The sequence below is a fragment of the Carassius gibelio genome, chromosome B22 (assembly GCF_023724105.1).
Source record: "Carassius gibelio isolate Cgi1373 ecotype wild population from Czech Republic chromosome B22, carGib1.2-hapl.c, whole genome shotgun sequence".
In the NCBI taxonomy this organism is placed as follows: Eukaryota; Metazoa; Chordata; class Actinopteri; order Cypriniformes; family Cyprinidae; genus Carassius; species Carassius gibelio.
In genome coordinates, this window is record NC_068417.1 from 16302398 (window position 1) to 16329122 (window position 26725).

At 36.2% G+C, this 26725-nt stretch overlaps 2 protein-coding genes across 3 annotated transcripts in view; one reads left to right on the forward strand and one right to left on the reverse strand.

Moving 5' to 3' along the window:
* Window positions 1-14080, reverse strand: part of LOC127988467 (uncharacterized) — a 29396-nt gene extending 15316 nt beyond the window's left edge. The window contains exon 1 of the mRNA XM_052591227.1: window positions 13728-14080. Within this exon, the coding sequence (XP_052447187.1) occupies window positions 13728-14037 (310 nt within the window). The 5' untranslated portion in view covers window positions 14038-14080. The remainder of the gene's footprint in view (window positions 1-13727) is intronic.
* Window positions 14081-23379: 9299 nt separating this feature from the next.
* On the forward strand, window positions 23380-26485 carry LOC127988512 (T-cell surface antigen CD2-like). 2 transcript variants are annotated; one of them, XM_052591317.1, is made up of 4 exons: window positions 23380-23657; window positions 24866-25183; window positions 25359-25646; window positions 25749-26485. In XM_052591317.1, exons 1-4 carry the CDS (start codon window positions 23591-23593, stop codon window positions 25757-25759), a joined length of 684 nt encoding a protein of 227 aa, XP_052447277.1. In that variant the 5' UTR covers window positions 23380-23590; the 3' UTR covers window positions 25760-26485. The 2 variants fall into 2 exon arrangements, with proteins under 2 accessions (XP_052447277.1, XP_052447276.1); XM_052591316.1 differs by having other exon boundaries at window positions 23407-23657; window positions 25946-26485.
* The last annotated feature ends 240 nt before the right edge of the window (window positions 26486-26725 follow it).

Genomic DNA, 26725 nt, shown 5'->3' on the forward strand with positions numbered 1-26725 from the left:
AAAGTTTATTTACTCACAAACTGATGTAGTAAAGTGAATTCATGTACACCAAAATATATACAAGTTGAACCAAATGTCGCCTTTTTTTCCACAAACACCAACGTTAAATAGTTAAGGAAACAATCACTCTCACTGGGTATGTAATATCATCTAAAATGTGCAAAACTATCTGAATTCATATTTTCTATTACTGTTATGGTATTGTTATTTGCATTAATGGGGTCCCCTCCTGCTCAGGCCCCCCATCTGGACTTCTTTCACTCCCTGAATGCAAAAATGCAAAAAGTAAAAAAAAGTTTATATTTATGTACTAAGATAAATCGCATTTAGTAAATCTAAGTATTCTGGAAATAGAAATTCCAAGTAATACTTTCCAAGTCAAAGTATAAAACCCAATTGAATATTTTGAAATATGTGAAGAATAAGGTGATTTCCAAATAAAGGCACACTAAATAAGATCACCATGTTACTCACCATGGATTTTAACTTTGAATCTCTTGTATTTGGTCTCTCGGCTGCTGATGAACAACTCCAGGGTGTTCAGTTGTGCTGTTTGTGATGGTCAGATATCCAGTCTAATGAACCAGGTTCAATTTGTCTCTGAAGTTCCCTTCATTGCCATCATATGTACACCGTGGAGGTCCAACTTGGTAATAATGGTGGCTCTGCAGACTTGTACTAAAGCTGTGATGAGAGGATGTGGGTATCGAAACTTCACAGTAATCTTGTTGAGGGTAAATTAATTGCAGTAGCCTCCATTGTTCTTTGCCATGAAGGAGAAGCTCAAAGCAGAAGGGGAAGTCAAAAGACAGATGTAACCTTGTTTTAATGCCTCGTCATTGTACTCCTCCATGGCTTTCTACTCACAAAGCAAAAGAGGGTACATTTTCGTGTCAAGTTGATGGTACAGTGATGGCCTTTTTGGGCAGTGCCAACATACAGAACCGTTTCAATACAGTAGTCTTGAGTTTAAATCCTGGCTCGAGGGTCTTTCCTGATCCTGCTGCTCTCACACTCTCCCACTTCACTTCCTGTCAACTCTTCATTGTCCGATCATAATAAAGGCAAAAACTACATCTTGAAAAATAATTCTTATTCCAAGATGAACGCCTCAGCAGCTGGAAAGGCATTCAAATATCTAGAATTAAACCACAGTGTGAGAAAAATACAAATCATTTTGATGAGGAAGTGGTTAAGTTTTTTTTCAGTGTTGCACTATACATAAGCTGATTTTGCAACTTTATAGGCCTTGTGCAAAACTGCGACTTTATTTCTGACTTCAGTCACTGAGGTGATTCAGCTGTGAGTCATGTGACTCTCTCCTGGTACAAAGGAAACAGTTTATTGTCCAGCATCAGTGAGTCTGATCTCAGCATCAGTCTCTCTCTACCTCTGGAGGTGGAATATCAGGAGAAAAACAGCTACAGCTGTGTGATCAACAATCCCATCACAAACCAGACCACACATCTGGACATCAGCAAACTCTGTCACACATGTCCGGGTATATACATTTTTTTTTTTGTACTGCACAAAGTGAAACATTTTAATCAATTAAAGTTAAGAAATCTGACTGTATGGTATTACTAGCTAGCAAACTAACCCAGATAGGTAAAATGAATAAGGGGCTGTTGTGTGTAAAGACCACCCATTGGCCCAAGTAAGGAATTAACGGAGATGTGTGAAGGTTCACTGTGTAGGTCTTTTACTTGTGCTTCTGTTAAGCTCACTTTATTTATTAGAATTTGTGTTTCAATTTGATTCTAGCACTGTGCTTAATCTGACTACAATTAAAAATTAATACAAAATGTAGACAGATAGATTTATCAGTTTAACTCAGATATTCATTGATTTCTATTATTCACTAAGTCTAATTATTGAACTAGATTTCATTCATTACAGATTTGATGCATTCATTGCTAACATCAATTTCATATTGGTGTGCACATGTATTTTTGAACATCAGTAGTATGCATGTATATGAGAGTAATTTATAGATGTATATGCACATGTTTTATGTATTCATAAGCGAAGTTCGATTTAAATCCTAAGTGGCGCCACACAGAGTCTCATGTCAGTCAGGTCATGGATCTCACGCTCACAAACTCTCAGCTCTGATCTTTGTCAGAGAACGCAGAGCTAACTATACTGTAACTATCTGACCCCCACTGCTTGTAGTTTGCCTAGTCATGTTTGTAAAACTAGGTAAGCCAATGAAGACCTTTTAAGATAATCTTTAGTATGATTATGCTATTATTGTGATGACAGTTCAGACCTAGGAAGAAGAGATAAGAAAAGAAAAAAGGAAACATTTGCACTTTTTTGTTTTAAGTGCAAATTAGGTAAGTTTATCAGTCAAGTGCCCCATAGGCCCTTTAAATTTAGGTCATATTAATTTGACATTCAAATGAGAACAGAAGGAAAAAAGCATGTACAAAAGAGTAATTTTTCCAGAGTGTTTGCACTTTTCCAGAGTAGAAATGTGACCCTGTTCCACAAGACCAGTCAAAAGAAGCACAGGTAGATTTGTAGCAAGGACCAAAAATACATTGTATGGGTCAAAATTTTGTTTTTCTCAGTATTTAGATTTGTTTGCACACTCAGATTCCAGATTTTCAAATAGTTTTATCTCAGCCAAATATCGTCTTGTCCTAACACACCATAAATCAATGCAAAGCACAATTGACCCTTATGACTGCTTTTGTGTTCCTTGGTCACAAATGTGCATGAAATATTTGAATTACAAAAATAATAGGCAAGACTTTACTTTAAAATTTACATTTAGCCATTGTTTATTCCTGATTTCATGTTTCTCTTAAGTGAACAAACAAGGAGGAACATTTAAAAACGTTAGATGAATTGAATATTCAACTTAGCATTCCAAAAAATAAGAATAATTATTTTTTTTCACTAATCTTTTGAGAACATTTTTGTCAAGTCCTACTCTTGTTCAGGTTCCGAAGGACACATGGACAACTCCAATTTCCCACTCAATAAGTTTTTTATTTTTTTTATTTTGGCTTTGTCAGTTGATTGGTCTGTTCATTAAACTAGGTTTTAAACCTTTAAAAACAGAACAGATGTTACCATTTCAATTAAACATTTTAATTAAACGTTTATAATGAATTTTAATTGTTTAAACAATTAAACATTTTATATGAATTTTATGATGAATCACCCATTTAAGCCTTTACATAGAATAAAGAACCCTTTTAACCAGTCAATGCTGCAACGTGTTACTTAACCAATCTACACATCAATTAAACATTTCTTCAGCATGTTATACAGCATTCCAGGAGTAAATAAAACATTTCACTGACGTCTTTGGACTGAACCTACAAGTAAACTACTTCTTTTTTAAATTGGCGGTTGGCAAACAACTTTTAAGTGTGCATTACCGCCACCTTCTGAAATGGAGTGTGGATCCTAATAGTGTTCACTCACTACTCTTTAAAGAACTAGATAAATACATAAATAGATAAATCCAATAAAAAACTTCATAAACATCTAATAAAATTTTTAATTTTAATACCTTACCATTCACATATTATTAACTCCAATATTTTAAGACAACTAAATTCATATCTTCCTAATGAGCCCTGTTTTATTCAAATAATCAAATATTGCACTATACCCCACATGCCCTGAATTCAGTTGTAAAATTTCATTCATTTCAAATCTATTTTTTTCTTTACTTAACCTTTCTTTCAGCCTCAACCTTTCCTCCTTATACCTATCACAATTAATAATTACATGTTCTATGGTTTCACTAATATTACAGACCTCACACATCCCACTTTCATGTTTCCCTATTATTTTAAGCGTACTATTTAATCCAGTATGACCAAATCTCATTCTCGATATAATGTCCTCTTCCTTTTTATTGCTATTATTTTCTCTCATTCCTCCTACCTTCTTCTGGATATTGTAGTACAGTCTCGCTTTTGTTTCCATATTCCACTCTTCCTTCCACTTCTTCCTCATTTCTTCTTTGATTATACTTTTAACCTCCGCCTTACTATAATTTATTACCATATCTATCTCTGTTTTTTTGGTTGCATTTTTTACATATTTGTCTGCCAACTCATTTCCGTCTACCCCTATATGAGCTGGAATCCATATTAATTTTACTATTACTCCTACTCTTTTAATTCTGTAAACAATTTCGGCTATTTCCAACATAATGTCCTGTCTCACGTCCGATTGCATGTTCTTAAAACTATTTAATGCACTGCTTGAATCTGATCCAATCAACACTTTCCTTGGTTTACTATTTTCTACCCACTCAAGTGCTAAGAGAATGGCCAACATTTCTCCTGTAAACACTGACAATTTATCATTTACTCTCTTGTTTAACATAACATTTATTTCTGGTATAATGAACGCAGCTCCTACTCGATTATCATCTGTTTTTGATGCATCTGTATATATCTTAATAAACATTGAATACTTCTCCCCTAGGTATCTACTAACTTGACTCCTGTCAATACTACTCTGTTTTTTAAACTCTAAAAGGTGCATATCTACCTCTAATTTACAAGTAAACTTGAAGTGTCTTCTCAGTGAAGTTTGTTTGTCTGAATGACTGAGGACTCCAGGTTTTTAAACAGGTGCTCCAAATCAGTGAAAAAGACAGAACAGGTGACAAGCAGCCAGATTGCTACTGCTGGTGCACTCTGGGAAGTGTAGTTCTTGGATTCATTCCTGAGATTCCGCTCAACAATTTTTAAACACCATAAACTATTATTATCAAAAGAAAGTTTGTTCGTAACTTTAAGAGAACCTTGGCAGAATGTTAGCTAACGTTTTGATAGCATTCACTGACAATAAGGCATGAAGACATTAAAAACATCATGATTTTCTGTAACAATGTGTACTGTGAAAAGCACAATACCAAAAACAAATTGACAAATAAAAAGTATGTAAAGTTTATTTGTATAGCACCTGTCACAGACAAGAAAGGGTAACAAAGTGCTGCACACTAATATAAAAATAACAACTGTACAAGTACCTAGTAAAACACTACAACTATAAATTCCATAAAACTTCAATAACAAACAAAACATATTGTTAATTAAAAGCTTGTCCAAAAAGATGAGTCTTTAAGTGTTTGTAAAAAGATTCCACAGAACTCATAGTTCTCAGAACTAAAGGGAGCGAGTTCCAGAGCCTTGGAGCCACAACACAGAAAGCACGGTCACCTCTTGTCTTAAGACTTGTTCTGGGAACATTTAAAAGATCTTGGCCGGAAGACCTCAAAGACCGACATGGAGTATGTATATGTATGAGGGTGCTTGACCATGCAAAGCTCTGAAAGTAATAACCAGAATTTTAAAATGTACTCTATACCCAACAGGAAGCCAATGAAGGGCCTTCATTACAGGAGTAATATGTGATCTCCTGCTGGTTCTAGTCAAAAGCCTAGCAGCTGCATTTTGTACAACTTGCAGTCGATCTATAGATGATTTATTCAAACAAGTGTACAAAACATTGCAATAGTCCAGTAGTGAAGAAATAAAAGTATGAACAAGCATCTCCATCTCTTTTTTTGAAACCATAGATCTAACCTTAGAAATGTTCCTCGATCGATTTGTCAAAAATGACACCCTGATTTCTCATGTCACTGCAGTCAGACGATTATAAACCACCAAGGGCCTGCTTAATCTTAAGTGTAATGTTGTCTGGGGCAAAGATCATCACCTCTGTTTTATCCGTATTAAGTTGCAGAAAGTTCTCAGCCATCCATTTATTAATGGAGACTAAACAATTCAGCAAAAGGGAAAAGTTGGTCTAGTCTATCTGGGCTAAAGGTAATAAATAACTGAATTTCATCTGCATAACAATGTTAAGATATTGATTTAAAACTACTTATAATCTTTCCATGCAGGGGTGGACTGGCCATCTGTGTGATCTGGAGAATCACAGAACGGCCGGTACTCCAGATTTCCAGCCCAATTACAGCTTAAAACCCGCCCATTTAAAAAATACCAGCCCAAAATACATACTGTTATTAAAACTGTTTTAGAATAAAAAAAAAAAAAATTCTTATTAAACAACCAGACTAACAAATCGCACATTGGAGAGCACGAGGCTTGCCCCAAGTATATCCAGTGCATCTTTTTTTATGTTATATATATAAATGATAATTTTAATAAAACACAAGGTCTACATCGGAAACCTCAGAAGGGGACAACATTTTTTATTGTTCTTGTGCTACTATTGTCAGAACTACAGTTCTTTTCTAATAGGCCAATTCTCAAATCATTTCATTACTTTTCTTTTTGTATTAGTAGGCAACTTACAAATTTGTGCTTAATTACCAACTAATTATTTTTTTTATATTATCATTATTAAAATTATTATTATTATTTAACTTATAGACCACTGGGCAAATCAACATGAATTCTCGTTTTTTCCTTCTTTTAATTTTAAATAAAATAATGACTGAATGATACACTGAATCGTCATCAGCTATTATGTTTCAGAAATGATCAAACATCAGAATTGTACATCAAAATAAAACTGTAGGCTAATAGCATAAACACGTTTACCTTTTAATATGAACTTAATGTAGATAATCCCTGCAGAACTGATGAAAACGTCTTTATTATAGAACAATTATAGAACTATTTAAAGATAGGACCAACTTTGTACAGTCACAACCAGTTTGATTTATAGATCGTTGAGTCAAATCTCTCCAGCAACTGCCTGGGAGGTTTAAATGTTGCTGAGGTAAACCCATTTCTGACCAGGACAGTGCACACATCCATGATGCTGGAGAGTAAAGGTAGTCCCGTGCAATTCCTAGTGTCATCTTTTAAAAGCGAGACGAGGGAAAATTCCCGCTCAACATGGGCATTCGAAACAGGCAGAACAAGAAGTCTTATAACGAATTAGCCTAGAACAACCCGCCAATCAAGCTTGAAGTCTGATTGGACAGGATTCCCCTGAACCTTATTGGCTAACCTGAACCATACCTAATTTAAACATCATCCTACATTAGCTATATAATTTATTTTATAGTTAGTTTTCATAAATAAATAAAAATAAATAAAGAATACGGTTTATAGTCAAAAATAAATACCCGCCTGTTGTATCAAAAACCAGCCTAAATTTTAAAGACCAAAAGTGGTCGTTACCAAAAGGAGCCCAATTGGGCGGGAACCCGCCCAATCTGGCAACACTGCATGGCCGCTAAGTAAGGAGAAGAAGAAGTGGAAGAGTAGGAAGAAACCAACAGCAAATACATTAACATTAGAAAGAAGAAGCATAGAAACAAACAAACAAACACTATGCATAACGTGGCCTTGGGTAAAAAACGTAAAGAAAAGGGTGGGGCTGAGAAGGCGAGAGTGAAAAAAAATCAGAATTTACATACTGAAGCCCCTAAATGTCCCAAACTAACTGAAATCTATAGCAATATTTTCCAGCAGCAGCACCTTGCAGTTAAATATTAGCAGCAGTGAAGTGAGCCAGACAGCTATGCAGCAACATGCCACCAGTGATGATGATGATGGACAGAAAGATGAGCAGGTTCCACAGGCAGATCCAGATCCAAGTATGGAACATGAGAGGAGAAAGAAATTAATTGCTAGGGATGATGTTCAGGCACGTGCAGAGGGGGGGGCGTTGGGTGCCTGAGCACCTGCCCCTTTGCCCTTTGGTGCCCAAAGTGCCCTTCTGTCAAAGCAAAATTTCCTCAAATTTTTTTTTTTTTTTTTTTGTCATAACGTTTCCTTTTGTGAATGCTTGCTCATGCCCAATCTAAATATTAGTAAAATTTTGAATAATAATTTAGTCGTCAATAAGATGACCAACGTGATGACCTTTGACCTGACGGCGACGACCTCCTCATCCGACCGGGATGATTCGTCACGCACGCGCATTTTTTAATTGTCAGAGGATATTTTCAACACCGCGGAAGCAGGTAAGTGGTGTTTCATTCTCAGCGAAGTGATTTTGATATTTATTTACTTATTATTATTTTACAAGAACGACGTGATGTGATAACACGCAGATATGTTGTTTATATTGCGGTCACGGTGTGTAGACTGTAGTGTAGAGTAACCTTAGCGTGCTGTTTGAGGGAGAAACGTTTCACAGGCATCGAGGGCAGAGGCGTCATGCCCATTCAAAGATTTCTGAGCCAAGTTGATTTTAAATATAGCTTCCAAACGACAAAAACAAAAAAACAGCATAATAATATTTTTATATATTGGATATAATCACACTGTTGTGATTAGATCGTTCAGGGCACAGCATCAGCTGCTAAATTCAAATCTGTGTTCGCTGGCTGGCGCTGAGCCAGAGACGTTCGTACAACGCTTCATGATGATAACCAATCAAGGGTTCTGTTGCGCGAATGCAATGGCCAATCGGAGACGTGCAGAAGAGTCATCATGAAACGCGGTGTTTTTGTTCACTTGCTCGCTGACTGAATTATTTAGCGAATTCTTTCTTCAGAGAGAGAGAGAGAGAGAAAACTAAAAAAAAAACCTGATGTGCATAATGTAATATAAAGTGCTTCAGTGATTTTAATGGGAGTTTTTGAGAGTGCCTGAACTCTGGCTAGACTGAAAATGTTATTTGATAATGTAAATGTTCTTTATTCTCTTTAAAATGAAAGTGTTAAAATAAGTAACTAACAATATTGTTATTAAAATTTACATTTAATGCAAATTCAGTTGTATTAAAAATATTTTATGGCATGATATGGCACGTAAAAAGTCGGGGTTTTATGTGTAGTTAATAGATTACACTACCTTTCCATTTATTGATCAAATAACAATCTATAAAGGTGCAAAACGCGTTTACTTACACGTTTGAGAATCAAGATATTTCCTGATATATTAAGCATGTTTGGAATTGTTTTGAATAAAAAGGAAAAATAAATAAAACATAAGCCTATATAAGTTACACAGTGCTTTCATAGCATGACTAAGTTGTTTATTGTTTTGTATCAATATTTAAGGTGGACTTATTGATTAGGTGCAAGAATAGTAGTGATGGTTAAAATAATAGATTGATAACGAAATAGTAGATTGTGCCTTGTTCCTTGATGGACAAAGACTGGAAAGTAATAGATCAGATGAGGAGATGGAGATAGAGGAAGAAAAAGAGGCAAATGTAGACGCACAAGTGACAGAAAGAGCAGGTAAGCAGAGGCTGGTGAGAAAGAGGAAAATGTAGAGGCCCAAGCGTTTTCTATAGTTTTTACTATAACAGCTGTTCTTAATTATTCTGTTGAACAGAGAAGGAAAAGCCATCAGGTTGGGACAATTTAAGACATTTCAGTTTCTAATCCCAGAGTTATTATTAGGTGGAAATAATTTTTCTTTTTTTACTTTTAAACTTAAAATTGTCTCTTCTAATCTTTTTCTTTTTCAAAACTGCATCACAGCATTTGCTGCCGTATCAATACATAATCATCCATATCAATACGCAAATCGGCAAGGAATGCATCACAATATATTGCTGTATTGCTATTTTGAACCGTGCTATTTAAAGCCTTGTTCCATGTGCCCCTCTTATACTTTGAGCACCTGCCCCTCCAAAGGTCTCTGCACGGCCCTGATGATGTTAGGAAGTGATATTCAAGTCGCTACATTTTTTATGATTAAAGTAGTAAAACAGCTAAATTTCAACGTTTTAGCTGTAAAATGCCACATGCTGTAGCTAATATTAAGAAATATGTTGTGCTTTTTCTTTTAAAAATATTGGTAACATTACAGTTAATGCTTCAAACTTAAAGATTTTGAATACAGAAGTTACATTTAGATGTGGTATTATCTCTGCAGTAAGATTTATTACTGCATAAATTAAGATTATTAAGTATATATTCATTTTAAGACAGCATGGAATAAAACCTGTTTTTTTTTTTGTTTTTTTTATGCATTCCATCATTTGTTTTTTCAGGTTGAGCTTAGACCAAGAGCAGAGAAAGATACCCACTCCAGCTCAACATCTAGTCAACATCAATGCTATTGCAATAATTTGGATGATATAGTATCATGAGCCACAATTAAAGTCTTGTGACACTCGTCCAGGGCCGTTTTTTAGTCCCAGTCCTTCTCTGTTTCCAAGGGGAAGCATGTACAGACTAAACAGCAGGGGGCCAGGCACAGAACCTTGCGGCACACCACAGGACAAAGGAACAGAATCTGCCATGAAAGATCCTGAGGACACTGAAAAACTCAGAAAGATAGGAGGTAAACCAATCCAGACCATATCCAGAAATACCCACTAACAACACAGTACCTGATCCTGAGTATAAAGTTAATACTAACAAGTAGATTTACTAATGAAAGTAATTACATCTATAACAATTAAATTGACCAAGTTTTGTTAAATTATTGTTTTATAAGCATCAAGTCAAATGGTTAATAATAAATTCCCTCTCATTGTGTATGTAATGTCATACAGACGTGCAATACTGCCTGAAATGATCTGAATTCTCAGATACAATACTATATTACTGTTGTGAGTTTGATATTTGCATTAAGGGGATCCCTTCCTGCTCAGCCCCAAAGTCTGGGTTTCTTTCACTCCCTGTAAGAAAACAAAGAACCACAGGAGGTTAAAAAGTTGATGTCTCCGCATTATGCAGAGATACTCCTGTTTAAAAATCAAATCAGATTCATCACACTCAAAGTATCTGAATTGTTGAGTTTAAAACCATGAAGAATCCACATTATTAGAAATATGTGACTACTGAGAATTTTTTTTTTAAATTGGAGACATTACAACTCAGAAATTTAAATAAATAATTAATATTTTGAAATGTAATTATTTTAATTAAAGCTGAAGTATGTCATTTCCAGATGAAGCCTAAATAAATAAGATCACCATGTTACTCACCACGGATTGTAACTTTGAATCTCTTGTATTTGGTCTCTCGGCTGCTGATGATCAATAGTTTATAAACTCCAGAGTGTTCAGTTGTGCTGTTTGTGATGGTCAGAGATCCAGACTGATCCAGGTTCAGTCGGTTTCTGAATTTCCCTTCAGTGGAGTAAATTGTACTGAAACTTGTACTGAAAATTGCTTTATTTCTTTCTCCTCTAGCGATGAGACTGTCTTCAGGTCCAAACATCCACAGCACCAGATCATCTTTTTGTATTTCAATATTGTTGTCAAGCGTGACTGAATCTCCCTCCATCCCAGACACAGTCTTCTCTTTAATTTTATCACAGCACCACATAAAGAGGAAAATCATGAACATTATAACATATGATGACTGCTATGGTAATGTCAAAATAAATGACATCTGATAAACTCTAATTATGTTCAATATTATGGATATTTATTATATTATGGATTTTTATTTCACACATAAGTAAGAACTTGCACAGGTTTGGCATGACATTTTAAGTAACCCTGGCCTGGATGATAAAACCCAGCTTGCATCTCTTTCTGTTCAAAAGATTGCTGTATATAATCTTATCACCTCTTTGCTGCATTATAAATTTTGACAACTGCGTTAATCCACTTTTATGGTGTAAATTTGAGTTAAGAAAAAAATATATGCAATGCAAAATGTGTCTGTTGATCTTATTCTAGTTCATTTATTATTTCTCATGTTCATTGCCAAAATATAATAAAACTAACATTTACCTTTACTTCCATTATGAAAACTGCATTTCTCTTCCTTCATTACTGATGCACCAATGACAATTTGTGAACATCATTTTTAAGTCTTCTTCAGTTTTTTTTTTTTTTTTTTCATCTTTAACTATTAATAGTAGCATTAAAATCATCAAAAGAGTCATAAATTCGATTGAGTTACTCACCATGAGCAATAACCATGAATCTCTTGCATGTGCTCTTTTTGCCGCTGGTGATTTGAAGTGTATAAACGTCTGAATGAGCTCTGCTGATGTTCCTGATGGTCAGATCTCCAGTTCTCTGGTTTAACTGCAGTCGGTCTCTGAATCTGCCATCAGGACCTCCATATAATTTGGTCTGATTGGTGGCTCGGTTGATTTCAGCTATGAAAATGTCTTCATCACTAAACTTCCACAGTATCCGGTCATCTTTGTTCAGTGCAGTAACACCAGTTTGTAGAGTGACAGAATCTCCCACTGTATGTTTCAGTGTGTTCACTGCCAAAGCAAGAAACATGTAGAAGAAACATGTGAGTGTGAACATGAACATGGTTATCGATGTTATTTTTTAATTACTCACGCCAAACAAGAACGTTGAACTTCTTGTAGGAGATTTTATTTCTGTTCTTGATCTGCAGTTCGTAAACTCCAGAGTCAGTGCTTTTAGTGTTCATGATGGTGAGATCTCCAGTTCGATCGTCCAGCACCAATCTGTCTCTGAATCCGTCATCATCATCGTAGACACTGCTCTCATTGGTCAGTCCATCGATTTTGGCGATAAGGGCATTTTTAGGTTCAAACCTCCACAGTATCAGATCATCTTTCTGTATTTCAATAACACCAGTCTGCAGACGGACAGATTCTCCTTCTGTGAATTTCCATGTGTCCTCTTCATTTCATAAACAAACAGAAATACATAAAACTAGTTGATGTGAATGTGGAGGTCAACAAACCACTAAAGAGCCCAACGAAGGTCAAAAACAAATAAAGTAACATATTGACAGACAGTACAGTAGGACATTTGAAGTATTTCAGTTGTGTACCTCTTACAATAACTTTGAATGTCTTTGTTTTTGTCGCTTTACTGCCGGTGATCTTCATCTGATAATCTCCAGAGATTGGGATCCTGATGTCGCTGATGGTCAGATCTCCAGTCTGATGGTCCAGCTGTAGCTTTTCTCTAAATCGCTCATCGTCAGCATATGAGATGTTACAAGCCTTTTTGTCGACTTGAGCGATGACTGTATCTTGAGGTCCAAACATCCAGAGCACTTTGTCTCTCTGGATCTCGACTGCACCAGTTTTTAGCGTGACAGGATTTCCCTCCTTCACGGACACAGTCTCCTTTTCTGTCATGACAGAAAACATCAAGCAAATGGAGAAGATGTAAAATATTTCAAAAGATGTTTTATTGTTCAGCAAGTCAATTTTTTTTTTGTGAAAAATTGGTTATGTAAAAACGAATTACTCTTATAAAAAATTATTCTCCTATATTTACTGTAGATAACGCTCACCTTTCTGTTGTTTGGACATGTATTTTAACATGTAGCACATCACACCCAAAGCTGCAGCCACCAGCAGAAGGACACAAAGACAAATCAGCACAATATCACCAGTGGACAGACCCGGATCTGGAACAGCTGAAGAGACACAGTCAAACTAACAAACAATTTTATTATGAGGAAACATCTAAAGTACACTCTTTTAATCTGATTTGGCATGAACTACGTACCAACAAAAACATTGAATCTCTTGTAGAGTGTTTCTTTACTGTTGGAGATCTGTAGCTGATAAACTCCAGCGTCTGAGGTTCTGATGTCTCTGATGGTGAGAGATCCCGTCTGGTTTTCCAGATGTAGTCTCCCTCTGAATATATCATCCGAATTCAGTGTGATCTCACGAATCTTCATTTTCATTTCAACTACAAAACTGTCTGGATTTGTAGCTCCAAATGTCCATTGTATTAGATCGTGTTTCTGTGAATCAGTAACACCAGTGTGTAGAGTAACAGAATCTCCTTCTTTCTTGTTTTCTAACCCGGCAAAAATTACATCTGGAAAACAAATGGGAGAGAGGAGTAAGGAAAAGAAACATAAAAAATAGTGTTCAAATATCTGAGCTTCTCACCATGGACAGTAACACTGAAAGTCTTGAGGAAAGTCTCGTTGCTGATGATCTTTAGATGATAATCTCCAGAGTGTTTGGTTCTGATGTCACTGATGACCAGAGATCCAGTCTTATTGTCCAGCTGCAGTCTGTCTTCAAACCTCCCATCATCAACATCGTATAATGAGACTGCCTGAGTTTTACCATCGATTTTAGCAATGATAGTGTTTTGAGATCCGAACATCCACATCAAGAAAAATATCCTCTGTATTTCAGTGATATCAGTGTGTAAAGTGAGAGAATCTCCCTCCTTCACTGACACTTTTTCCATTTCCCCAAACACACCTGCAGAACAAACCGAAACAGCTACTTTATTTTTTGAAGAGGTGGTTGATTGCAAATTCACTTTTTAAACGTTAGTTAGTATGAAATGTTGCTATTTGAACATAAATGTAATGATCAGTCCACTGAAGGCGAGCATAGATTAACAAAAGTTCAATTTATTTACAAGGTGCAATCTGAAATCCAAACAATAAACAAAGACTTGATGAGGTATGAACAGACTTGACTAAAATAGATTTGACTGAAGCAGACAAGACTCACCAACAGCAGGAACATACGTTAATACACAACAAGGCACAATGGCAAAAACATGACTGCTTATTACAAACAATACGGGTCACATGACAAGAACAAACCAATGGGAAACAAGACACATGACTAAGCCAACCAATCAGAACATGAACAATAACCAAGAGGAACCAATAGCATAAAGGCAAGAGAGCAAGGGAAGCATGACACTCACAGCATGAAATACACTACACAATAAAGGACTATGAACAAGAAACAAATCCCAAAACAGACTTTGCATATTCCCCCCTCTCAGAGCGGCTCCTGATGACCAAACAAATAAAACCCAAGAAATTCAGGAGAGTGGTGGGGCGGAGGCAGAACAGGGTGAGGGATGGAGGACCAGGCCCGTGAAAAGGAACAGGAACTAGGACCAGTGGTGGATCCGGATCAAAAGCAGTATGGAGCCATGGCGGAGCAGGCCTAGCAGGGAGCCATGGTGGAGCATGCCTAGCGGGATGGTAGAGAGGCACTGGGAGAGCAGGAAACCAAGGTGGAGCAGAGACATGGACAGACCACTTGTCTGTGGCAGAACAGGTAAAGAGTTTTTGAATGGCCTCCGTGGCCATGACAGGACAGGCAGAGGGTTCATGGATAGACTCATTGGCGTGACAGGATAGGCAGAGATATCGTGGACGGCCTCCTTGGCCATGATAGGATAGGCAGGGTTTTTGGAGGGCCTCCGTGGCTGTGAAAGGACAGGCGACTCAGGTGTGGCGGCCATCTTGGCCGGGGACTCAGGCGTGGCAGGCATGACGTAATCAGACTCAGAAATGGGCACCATGTTGTGACGAGACCCTGGAATGGCGGCCATGTCGTGATGAGACCCTGGAATGGCGGCAATGTCGTGAATAGAGCCTGGAAGATCAGCTGCGACATGGCAAGACTCTAAAAGTTCAGCTGAGACGTTACGAGACTCTAAAAGTTCAGCTGAGACATTACAAGACTCTGGAAGTTCAGCTGAGATGTGCTGAGACTCAGGAAGTTCAGCTGAGATGTGACGAGACCCTGGAAGTACAACTGAGATGTGATGAGACTCTGGAAGTACAACTGAGATGTGATGAGACTCTGGAAGTACAACTGAGATGTGATGAGACTCTGGAAGTACAACTGAGATGTGATGAGACTCAGGAAGTTCAGCTGAGATGTGATGAGACCCTGGAAGTACAACTGAGATGTGATGAAACTCTGGAAGTACAACTGAGATGTGATGAGACTCAGGAAGTTCAGCTGAGATGTGATGATACCCTGGAAGTACAACTGAGATGTGATGAAACTCTGGAAGTACAACTGAGATGTGATGAGACTCTGGAAGTACAACTGAGATGTGATGAGACTCTGGAAGTACAACTGAGATGTGATGAGACTCAGGAAGTTCAGCTGAGATGTGATGAGACTCTGGAAGTACAACTGAGATGTGATGAGACTCTGGATGTTCAGCTGTGATGTGACAAGTCTCTGGAAAGCCCACGGTAACACTGGAAGGTCAACGATGGCTTGACTTGACACTGGAAGGTCAACGATGACTTGACTTGCTTGAGGAAGATTGACTGTTACTTGACTGTACTCAGGAAGGTTAGCTGTGGCTAATGACCTAACCTCCCTCTAGAGGGCACATGCGAGCATGTTCTGGACTTTGCTTGCGAGGAGCGGGCTCTGGATTGGTGGCCATTTTGTGCAGTGGGTCTGGGCTGGTGGCCATTTTGTGCAGTGGCTCTGGATTGGCGGCCATTTTGTGCAGTGGGTCTGGGCTGGCGGCCATTTTGTGCAGTGGGTCTGGGCCGGTGGCCATTTTGTGCAGTGGGTCTGGGCCGGTGGCCATTTTGTGCAGTGGCTCTGGGCCGGCGGCCATTTTGTGCAGTGGCTCTGGGCCGGCGGCCATTTTGTGCAGTGGCTCTGGGCCGGTGGCCATTTTGTGCAGTGGGTCTGGGCCGGCGGCCATTTTGTGCAGTGGGTCTGGGCTGGTGGCCATTTTGTGCAGTTGGTCTGGGCCGGTGGCCATTTTGTGCAGTGGCTCTGGGCCGGCGGCCATTTTGTGCAGTGGGTCTGGGCCGGCGGCCATTTTGTGCAGTGGGTCTGGGCTGGTGGCCATTTTGTGCAGTGGCTCTGGGCTGGTGGCCATTTTGTGCAGTGGCTCTGGGCTGGTGGCCATTTTGTGCAGTGGCTCTGGGCTGGTGGCCATGTAGCATATGAACCAATAGCATAAAGACAAGAGGGCAAGGGAAGCATGACAATCACAGCATGAAACAAACTACAAGATATATTTGTTATTAAGTTTCTTAGAGACACAGACTTAGCCATTAGGATTTAATGTTTTTTTTTTGTTTTGTTTTTTTGTTTTAAGATACAATATCTCCTGACTCACACTCCAGCCCAGTCGGTGGCGGTAATGCACCGTTAAATTGGTTTGCCAACAGCCGTAAAAAAAACAAAAGAAGAAGAAGAAGAAACTACAAAATAAAGGACATGAAAACAATGAACAAGAAACAAAGCCCATAACAGACCTTACAATAAACAGTATCTGCAAAGTTATGAAACTGAAAGTTCAATGCAAACGGAGACATCAGCTTTTAAAATTCTGTCAGTTCAATGGCTTCAAAAACTGCTTTTTTCAAAGATGCATGTATCTAATCTGTGTATTTTGTTAAATTGTTGATTATGATAGATTATATGCCAAAGGGGTTTTCAGGGAAGTTGGACAATAATTAAGACTGTAAAGATGTTTAAGAGATGATTTATGAAATACCTGTTCTGTATTTATTGTTAACGATGACACATTCACAAATTGAGTTTGTCGTAAAGAGAACATGAACACGAGTAGAGCAGCTGATGATTCTGTGCATGTGTGATTCAGCGTGAAGCCGACTGACTCACAGCACGTCTGAACCGAACTGATTCTTTTGGTGATTGATTCTGAACTGATAATGTGCTAATTTTATGAGCGCGGGTAAACCCATAACAAATGAATTTCAATGAATTATGTAGCTATAGCAAACTTTTCATGATTATGAGGTTTTTAACTGACTAAAGTTATGATTTGTGACTTTATGTACTTGAATGTTTGATAGACCATAAGTGATTGACGATGACGTCATTACATCGAGCGTAAAAGAACCGGTGAACCAGTTTTTATAACCGGTTTATTGAATCGAACTGTCTGTAAGAACCGGCTTGCAGAAAAGAACCAAACTTTCCCAAAACTACCAAACACAACACAATGGGCTAGCTAACCAATAAGAGCCCATCACCTGTTTCTGAGGGAGGAGCTTCATAAAAGCAGGAAATCATCAGCGCGTTTCCCAGAGAAGGGACAGAGCAGTATGCTAATTAACTGGTGAGGTAAATCATGTGAGAAATTATTTATTTATTTTTTAAACAAAGCATCAACACATGTTAGACTGCACCCCATAAACACAATCAAGCCTAGAAAAAAAACAGTGAACCACCCCTTTAATATCAGTAAACTATATAAACATAGTATTACTGCATTCAATAATTTAAGATAAATGATTCATAAAATAATACAGAATAATAAATATGAGGGAATATATAAACTGTATAAGCAAACAAGTAGGCCTTTATTTTCATTTCACTTTGATGTGCTCACAGAACACAGTTTTAACAAATATCAGAGAATATTTAATAAAATATACATTAATCATTATTTGATGTTTTAATTCCAACGCTAATTTAATTTATAAAGCACCTAAAAGTGCACGATTTGTACTAATGATCCAGACTCGCTGTATTTCACCTCATCTGCTGCTTCCATTCATGTACAAGAAGTAAAAACATGAAAACCAAACTAAAAGAGATAAACCGAAATCAACTTACCATCCAAAATAAATATGAAAGAAAAAAACAAAAACACTTTCTTCATATTTCTCATGACCTTGACTCTTGTTCCTGCCCCGTCAGTTTGTCTTTTTTTACCAACACACCCAAACAGTCTGAGTCTGACAGAAAACTTTCACTTTTGAAACGTCTGTTGGCCAAATGCATTACTGTGCCACCCACTGAATGCACTGCAGAAACTATCGAGAATACACTGCAAGAAGTCACTGTGGTCCTGCCGTCCTAAATTTGCTGGTTTATGCAAATCTGGCTTCAGTCTAATTTCAACTAGCAATTGAATCTTTGTCATTGTGCTCATGGGGGCAGAAATGAGTTGATAAGGTTCATTGAAGAGCCAAGGAGTGATAAACACGTATTACTTATTAAAGGCCAAACTTTAACACACACTCTTAAGAATAATAGCTCTTAACTATACCAGATTAGGATTCTTGTAACAACAGCAGAACCCATTTTATAAGGTTTGGTAAAAAAACATGCTTTTAATTGAAAGTGAAATATATAGTACCATTATGGTGTTATGATTAAACCTTCTTAATAACAGTTTTATTAATATTGCTTTCTTAATATAATTTATTATGATTGTTTTACCACTCTCAATGCCTGGTGTTATAATAAATTGCAGCTTCTATTATTAAAAATGGCAAGCCATGTAAATTATAGTTTTATTTATATATATATATATATTTTTTTTATTGACATGGGAAGCTGTAGGAAAATTGACAGTGCTGTATCAACAGTTATAGCTGAATAATACATAATAACTTAACATGAATAAATACACAAAATAGAAACACAAGATGCAATCAAGTTTCAGTGCAATATCTTCTCAGTCCTCTTTGAAGCCTTTATGTCCTTCATTATGTGTGTATTTGGAGTTGTAATTTCTCTCCACAGATGATCAGAATTGTGGGGTGTGATCTGAGCATGTGTCTGGGAATACACAATTGAGTTTAGAGTTATGGTGCTTCTCTTCCATTTTGTTAAAGTTATTATTTATTTTTTTTTAATTTTTCGTGAACGCCAAAGCCCTTTAAAAAAATAAAATCTATAGACATTTTAAGAATGAAATCATTTACCTGCAGAGAGACTAGCTGGATGGTTGAGCTACAAAAATCTATTATGAGGTGGCTTTGAAAGTTACAGGATTAGGAAAATAAAGGGTGTCCAAGTCTATGGTGAGCACAGTATATGCACATTTATTGCCTCTTTTCAGATTCTTAGTTTAAATATAATTGGAAAATTATTATAAGAATTATTTTTAGATATGGGGTATTAAGGGTTAAGTTGAGCCACCCATTAAACCTGAGGAATTGTGTAGGGCTGCTCCGATCACGATCGGCCGAGAATTGTGCAAAAGGTAATTTGTTAATGATTACGAATGAAGGCATGATTTTCTGCTATGAATAAAATGAAAATAAAAAATATTTGATTACAAAATGGGGTTTTATTTAATATGGTGTGTTATTTTATTTAAGAACAAAATCTAATAAATAAATAAATAAATAAATAAATATATCAGTAAATAAATGTATTTTTATGGGGCACTGATGTTGTAACCAAGGAACTGCACTGAGGACTGATGGAAGAAGCATTTTTCAGCTCTTAGGAACAGATGGAAATATCTCAGGCATTTCAGGACCAACACAATGGCGAAGTTCGGCCATGCTCAGGATGTAAACAAGGATGCCATCAATATAGATGAAGTCCTGGAATACAGAGGGGGAACTGACCAATCCAAATGGCATGACCAGTAACTCACAGTGGCCATTAGGTGTCACAAAAGCCGTCTTTCACTCACCCCCTCACATATCAAGATGAATTTATTAGCACTGGGGAGGTCCAATTTGACAAAATGGTGGCTCTGCAGCTACTGTGATGAGAGGAAGTGGGTATCGAAACTTCACAGTAATCTTGTTGAAGGTAAAGTAGTTGATTCAAGGCTACAAGCCTCCATCATTCTCTGCCACAAAGGAGAAGCTCAAAGCAGAAGGGGAAGTCATTGTACTCCTTCATGGCTTTCTGCTCAGAAAGCGAAAGAGGGTAAATGTTCGTGTCAGGTTGATGGCACAGTCCCATGGTCAATGTGGAGGCAGCTGTGAAGCAACTGTCCTATCAGCAGTGAGATGATAAACACAATCTTGGCTTCATTCAGTTCTCAGTCCAGAATGTAGGAGTGATACCGACATACAGAACCGCTGCAGTATACAGACATCCTAAATTAATCCTGGCTCAGGAACCTTTCCTGATCCTGCTGCTCTCACTGCTCTTTCACTTCCTGTCAACTCTTCATTGTCCTATCATATATATATATATATATATATATATATATATATATATATATATATATATATATATATACAGCTGCTGAAAAAAAAATAATTTAAATAGCTAGAATTAAACCACATTGTGAGAAAAATACAAATCCTTTTGATGAGGAACGATGAGGAAGTGGTTAAAAGTTTTTTCAGTGTTGCACTCTAAATAAGCTGATTTTGCAACTTTATAGGCATTTTCTAACTTTGTGGGGTTATAAACTGAAACATTATAACACTGGCAAATTAAAAAGAAAATTAGATTGTTTACTTGATTTTCTGACTTTATTTTTCACTTTTATTTAATTTTGTTGTCCAGCTCTTCCGCCTGTTCCTGTCGTCTCCAGAAACTGTCCACAGAATCCAAGTTGTACAAATCCATGTTTCTACAACTTGGTAAGTCAATTTAGAATTCGTAAGATATTTGCTTCTACATGCAAAGGAGGTCTGTATTTTTTTAACAATGTGCTAAAAAAATGAGATGTCTCAAGAGTATTCGTTTAAATGATGTAGTTAAATCATACAAATACATATAAAATTATACATCTTTACAATCTAAAGGTTGAGGTGTTCTGTACATGCACTTCATTTCTAACAAACATAAAACTAATAGATCTATATTTACAGCTATTTCCAGAACAGAAGGAAAAATAATAATGACAATGTTTATTTGTTCTAAATGACTGAATATTGCTGTACATTTGTCTATTTGTTATACACCAATATAACAATTTCTGTCATATATGCTGCAGTTTCATTATTATAATAATAATAATAAATAAATTCCCTCTCATGTCATACAGACATGCAATACTGCATTAAATGGTCTGATACTTGTCAGGCACAAGTTTCAACAGGAGACCAGTTTATTTAGCACATCCAAAAGGAACTCCCTCAAAAGAACAAAAACCAGCCGTGGAATAAAATAAATAAATAAATAAAAAGATATAGAAAATATAATGTCCTTGCAAAAACACCAGGCAGGGGGCGCCCAATGGCGCGGCCGTTTAAATTTGACTACTGCTACAAATACACCTGTGCTTCTTTTGACTGGTCTTGTGGTCCAGGTTTACATTTAAAAGTGCAAAGTCTGGGTTTCTTTCACTCCCTGTAAGAAAACAAAGAACCACAGGAGGTTAAAAAGTTGATGTCACAGCATTATGCAGAGATACTCCTGTTTAAAAAGCTAATCAGATTCATCACACTCAAAGTATGAAGTGTCAGACAAATGAAGAATCCACATTGTTATGAATACTGTATGTGACTCTACTGAGAAATGTTGTTACAATTGGAGATATTACAATTCAGAACTGAACTCAAAATGTAATATTTTGAAATGTAATTATTTTAATTAAAGCTGATGTGATTTCAGATAAAACCCAAATATATAAGATCACCAGCTTTAAACCTCTTGTATTTGGTCTCTCGGCTGCTGATGATCAATAGTTTATAAACTCCACTGTGTTCAGTTGTGCTGAAAGTGACATAATATAGCCTACAGCATGGTGACCCATACTCAGAATTCATGCTCTGCATTTAACCCATCCAAACTGCACACACACAGAGCAGTGAACACACACACACACTGTGAACACACACCCGGAGCAGTGGGCAACCATTTATGCTGTGTCACCCAGGGAGCAGTTGGTGGTTTAGTGCTTTGCACATATTGCCATCCCAAGACTCAAACCCACAACTTAAGGGTTAGGAGTCAAGGGTTTGTCTAGCGTGACTGAATCTCCCACCGTCCCGGTTTTCTCTTTAATTTTATCAAAGCACCACATAAAAGAGAAAACTCAAGAACATTATAACACACAATGACTGCTATGGTAAAGTAAAAATTAACAGCACCTGATTAATTAGAATTAGAATCAGTGCTTTTTTTTTTTTTTTTTTTTTTTTTTTGATTGAATCAATACATTTTTTCTTTATTGGTTTAGTCAGTTTATTTACATAAGCTATCTGCTTTCCCAATAATACATTACCTTACACTGGTTGTAAAATCTGTCGTACCAAGGCATTACTGTTAACTCAGTGTAAGCATGTTTGTTAATAAACAAACAAGATGGTCTCGTGACAGAAGGATAATGCACACAAGAATTCACACAGTAAGTGTCTAAAATGATCATTTTCCTCACTTTAGAGATGAACAGATGTTTATTCCAATTGGTGAACTTATGCATTAATGTGTTTTTTTTTTATTATTATTATTATTATTATTAATAGTATGATATGCTCCAGTAAAAATTCCAGAAGGAAAACAATAAGCAAACAATAGCTTTTAAAATGAATTAAAATACATACAGTATGTAATGAGGCAATAATAATTAGTTCAAATAATGTAGCAAAAGCAAGTAATCATACGGGTTTATTGAACAAAACTGTTAAATTACATAATGTATTATAAACAATAGAGCTCATGTACATTACGCATTATAACACATTGCCTGCAGATGGCGCCAAAGACCGGACGATTGTTTTTCACTTTACTGCGCATCTAATCCTCGTTGACCAAACAACATTTAATTCTAATGTCTACTTCATTTTAATATAGGCCATGTCTTTACGGCAGAAATGCTACGACACTGTAATGTGTACATAAAAACGCGTCAACTCAGGGTTTGAGCTTTTATTTTGAAATCACGATAAACAGTTACCACCCCTTCCTCAAATCTTGCCCTCTGGAGCTCCAATGCGCTGCAAACTGTGTCATGTTCATGCGAACTGTAATGTTGGAAATCAGAATAACCTTATATTATACATTCACTAAATGTTGAGTCCATGAATAAGTACATAATGTTAACACAAATGTGTCATTTGCATCAATGCAGGTCAGTAATGGTCAAATACAGACCCGTATGAACAACATGCAACAACCGAGGCGTGCCCACACTAGAGTATTAACTGTCTGCAGACTCGCAGAACATCATTTTACAAACCACAGATGATCATATCACATGCATTTTTCATCATGTGAAATAATGCATGATTTGTCAAAATAACTTAATAAAAATAATGTTTTATTTCAGTAGTATATAGATTAGTATCGCTGTTTTTATTTATAATTTGGAATGTTCTTATCTCATAATGTTCTTAAAACTCTTGAAGACAGTTTCTTATGCATGTATTTTGATATTTTTGTGGCATCTGATTGGTAAGTTATATCTTTGTTCTTCTACGTAGTCTAAACATTTAAATTTACATTATTCAGTATTATAATTATAGTATTATATATAATTGTCTAAACATATTTAAATGTACATTATTCAGTATTATCACCTCACAACAGATCTTTGTGTAACTGAAACAGTTTTTCTAGATAACCACCTTTACTTTTCCAATATTTATGGACATTTTGATTCTCAGAACATTTCCAGAATGTTTTTAACTATTTCTCGACCAGGAAAAAAAGTGTGTGTTTGTAGTTTGTGTGTGATGGCAAAGACAACGTTCCCTTGATCTCTAATTTCTGGAAACAATTCTGCACATAATCTATTTTAACAATGTGCTTTGTTTTGTTTAACTTTCAGTAGTTTACTGATAAACATTAACGTTTAATTTAAAAGTTTTATTTTTATTTAATTATTTAATTATTTTTGCACAGCTATCACAACAATACTAATTTCTTAACACTGAATTTTATCCTCTCTATTCCTAATAAAATGTCTGTGCAGATATCAGACATGCCATTAAGGAAAATAGAAACAAGGCTACGGATAATGACTTGTAATATTTTCACACTTCACTGAACAAACGTATATAGTAAACCTAATAGTTTTAGCTGTAGTTATTTTTTTAACATTATCTTACCACATTTTAGTAAATCCTGGTACTACAATATTTACGCTAATATTGGTCATGCAGTTCTGGGCATGTAGATTAGGATTAAAGTTAAACAATGGTACTTTACCTTTAGAAAATGTTCAGTATAGGTCTATTAGTTTATTATACAAAAACCTCCCTGCAATATTCCTCGGATATTAATTCTGAAGGAACTAAAAAAAGAAAAGAAACCGGGATCATACACTAACATCAGAGAAACTTTCTATAGTTTGCTGTTACACATCATTTATGAACATGGAGATCCAATGTCCACAGTTTTACACTTGAATCAAATTATACTTTTTAATTTATATAAATTTTTTTTTTTTTACAAAATTTGTTTTAAATAGTTAAAAATTACAACATTTAATTATTTTATTAAGAGCTTGATGTAACCAACCAAATAAGAATTAACAATTCTTACAATTTACAATTCTTATTTAGTTTTAAATTGTCTAAAATTTACAATATGTTTTATTAAAAGCTTTATCAAATAAGAGTTGAATCTCTGATTGAGTAACAGTGTGTGTTGTTCTGCAGGTGTGTTTGGTGATGAAGTGAAGATTGTGTCTGTGAAGGAGGGAGATTCTGTCACTCTACACCCTGATGTCACTCAAATACAGAAATTTATTGAGATACGGTGGACGTTTGGAGATAAAGTTATAACTAGATTCGATTTAACAACTCAACAGATCTCAAATAGTGATAGTGCTGAGAGATTCAGAGACAGACTGAAGCTGGATCATCAGACTGGATCTCTGACCATCACAAACACCAGAACCACAGACTCTGGGTGTTATGTATTAGAGATGTATGAAAAAATATATTTGATGAAGACCTTTGAAGTTACTATCTATGGTGAGTAGAGCATTATGTGTTATTTGTCCTGTCTGCTTTATATTTGTGTTTACAAATTGAATCATGGTTAAATTTGTCTAGTTTTTCTTTTTTTCTTTTTTTTGATATATAAAGATTCATTTATTTACTGCGTTTTATCGGAGCATACCTTTTTGTATTTTTGCATATTTTCCAGCTCCTCTGTCCCGTCCTGTCATCACCAGTTACTGTCCTTCATCATCATCATCAGTGTATGGATGTGCATTGTTGTGTTCAGTGGTGAATGTGAGTGATGTGACTCTCTCCTGGTACAAAGGAAACAGTTTATTGTCCAGCATCAGTGTGTCTGATCTCAGCATCAGTCTCTCTCTACCTCTGGAGGTGGAGTATCAGGAGAAAAACAGCTACAGCTGTGTGATCAACAATCCCATCAGAAACCAGACCACACATCTGGACATCAGCAAACTCTGTCACACATGTTCAGGTACAGTAGTGCTGATATTCACTTTGCTGAGCTGGAAAGCATTTCCTGTATAGTGTCAGCTGATTTCCACCATTACTACAAGATTGTGATGCATCAGTGCAGAAACTAACTAGCTGGCCATAACTGTTAAAGAAAAGTAAAACATAGGACACTGCAAATCAGGACATCTTTTCAACTAACCATTTTAATTTTTAGACCAGTCTGAGGTAATAGTCACAAAAGTATACAAAAACTGTTCATTAAATGTGTCTTGATTAAACTGTGTTTTAATTAAATGTTTGAAGTGCATATGTTTGTAGCCCTCTCTGTTGAAGCTTTAATCCGATTGGTCGTCTCTGCTCTGATGGGCGTGGCTGCTGCCGCTGCTGTGGTTGTGCTCATTTATGACATCAGATCCAGAAAAGTTGAACACAGGAGGAGAGAACAGACAAAATGACCAGACCACAATAAATCATCTGATAGACTGTCTCTCTGTCTCTTTTAAGGGTTTTTTTTTTATTTATTTTTTTTTGCCTTTGTTCTGTTTGCTAAAATGATAATAGAAATTTCTACCTGGGCCCCATGTAAGAAGCACAGTCTATATTTAGTTTTCTGTGATGTATTAAAAAAAATGTCGTTAAAATTAAATGTGTGCTGGGGCCAGTGAAAATCATGAAAGGGCAAGAATGAGAACAAATCTGAACTACTGCCCTAAAGGCTTTTTGTCTATTGTCTTTATAAACCCTGCACAATTGATTTGCTTGAATTTCAGAAAAAATAAACTGAAATTGCTTTTTAATCAAGTTGTTGTTGCAAGTCATGTTGTAATGTTGCATTCAATACCCATTAAATACTCAATTAGTGGAAGTCTGTGCCTCTCAAACGTATTTCTTAATCTAACTTATTTTTATGGTAAACATTATTGCACAAGTGGTAATTAAGAATATAAAAATGTACAATGAATTCTTCTAAATACTGATTTAGTATGTTACTCACTAAACAGTCATACTTTTCTAAGTTAACATAACTGTGCAGATATATCTACTGATGCTTCTGGACACATCTTCAGTGATGTTCCTGGACTCATCAGACCACAGCTT

Coding starts and splice junctions, on each gene's coding strand:
- LOC127988512 (XM_052591316.1), top strand. CDS start 23,591: ATGTTCTTAAAACTCTTGAAGACAGTTTCTTATGCATGTATTTTGATA. Junction 23,658..24,865: donor ATTTTTGTGGCATCTGATTG/GTAAGTTATATC, acceptor GTTGTTCTGCAG/GTGTGTTTGGTGATGAAGTG. Junction 25,647..25,945: donor ACTCTGTCACACATGTTCAG/GTACAGTAGTGC, acceptor ATATGTTTGTAG/CCCTCTCTGTTGAAGCTTTA.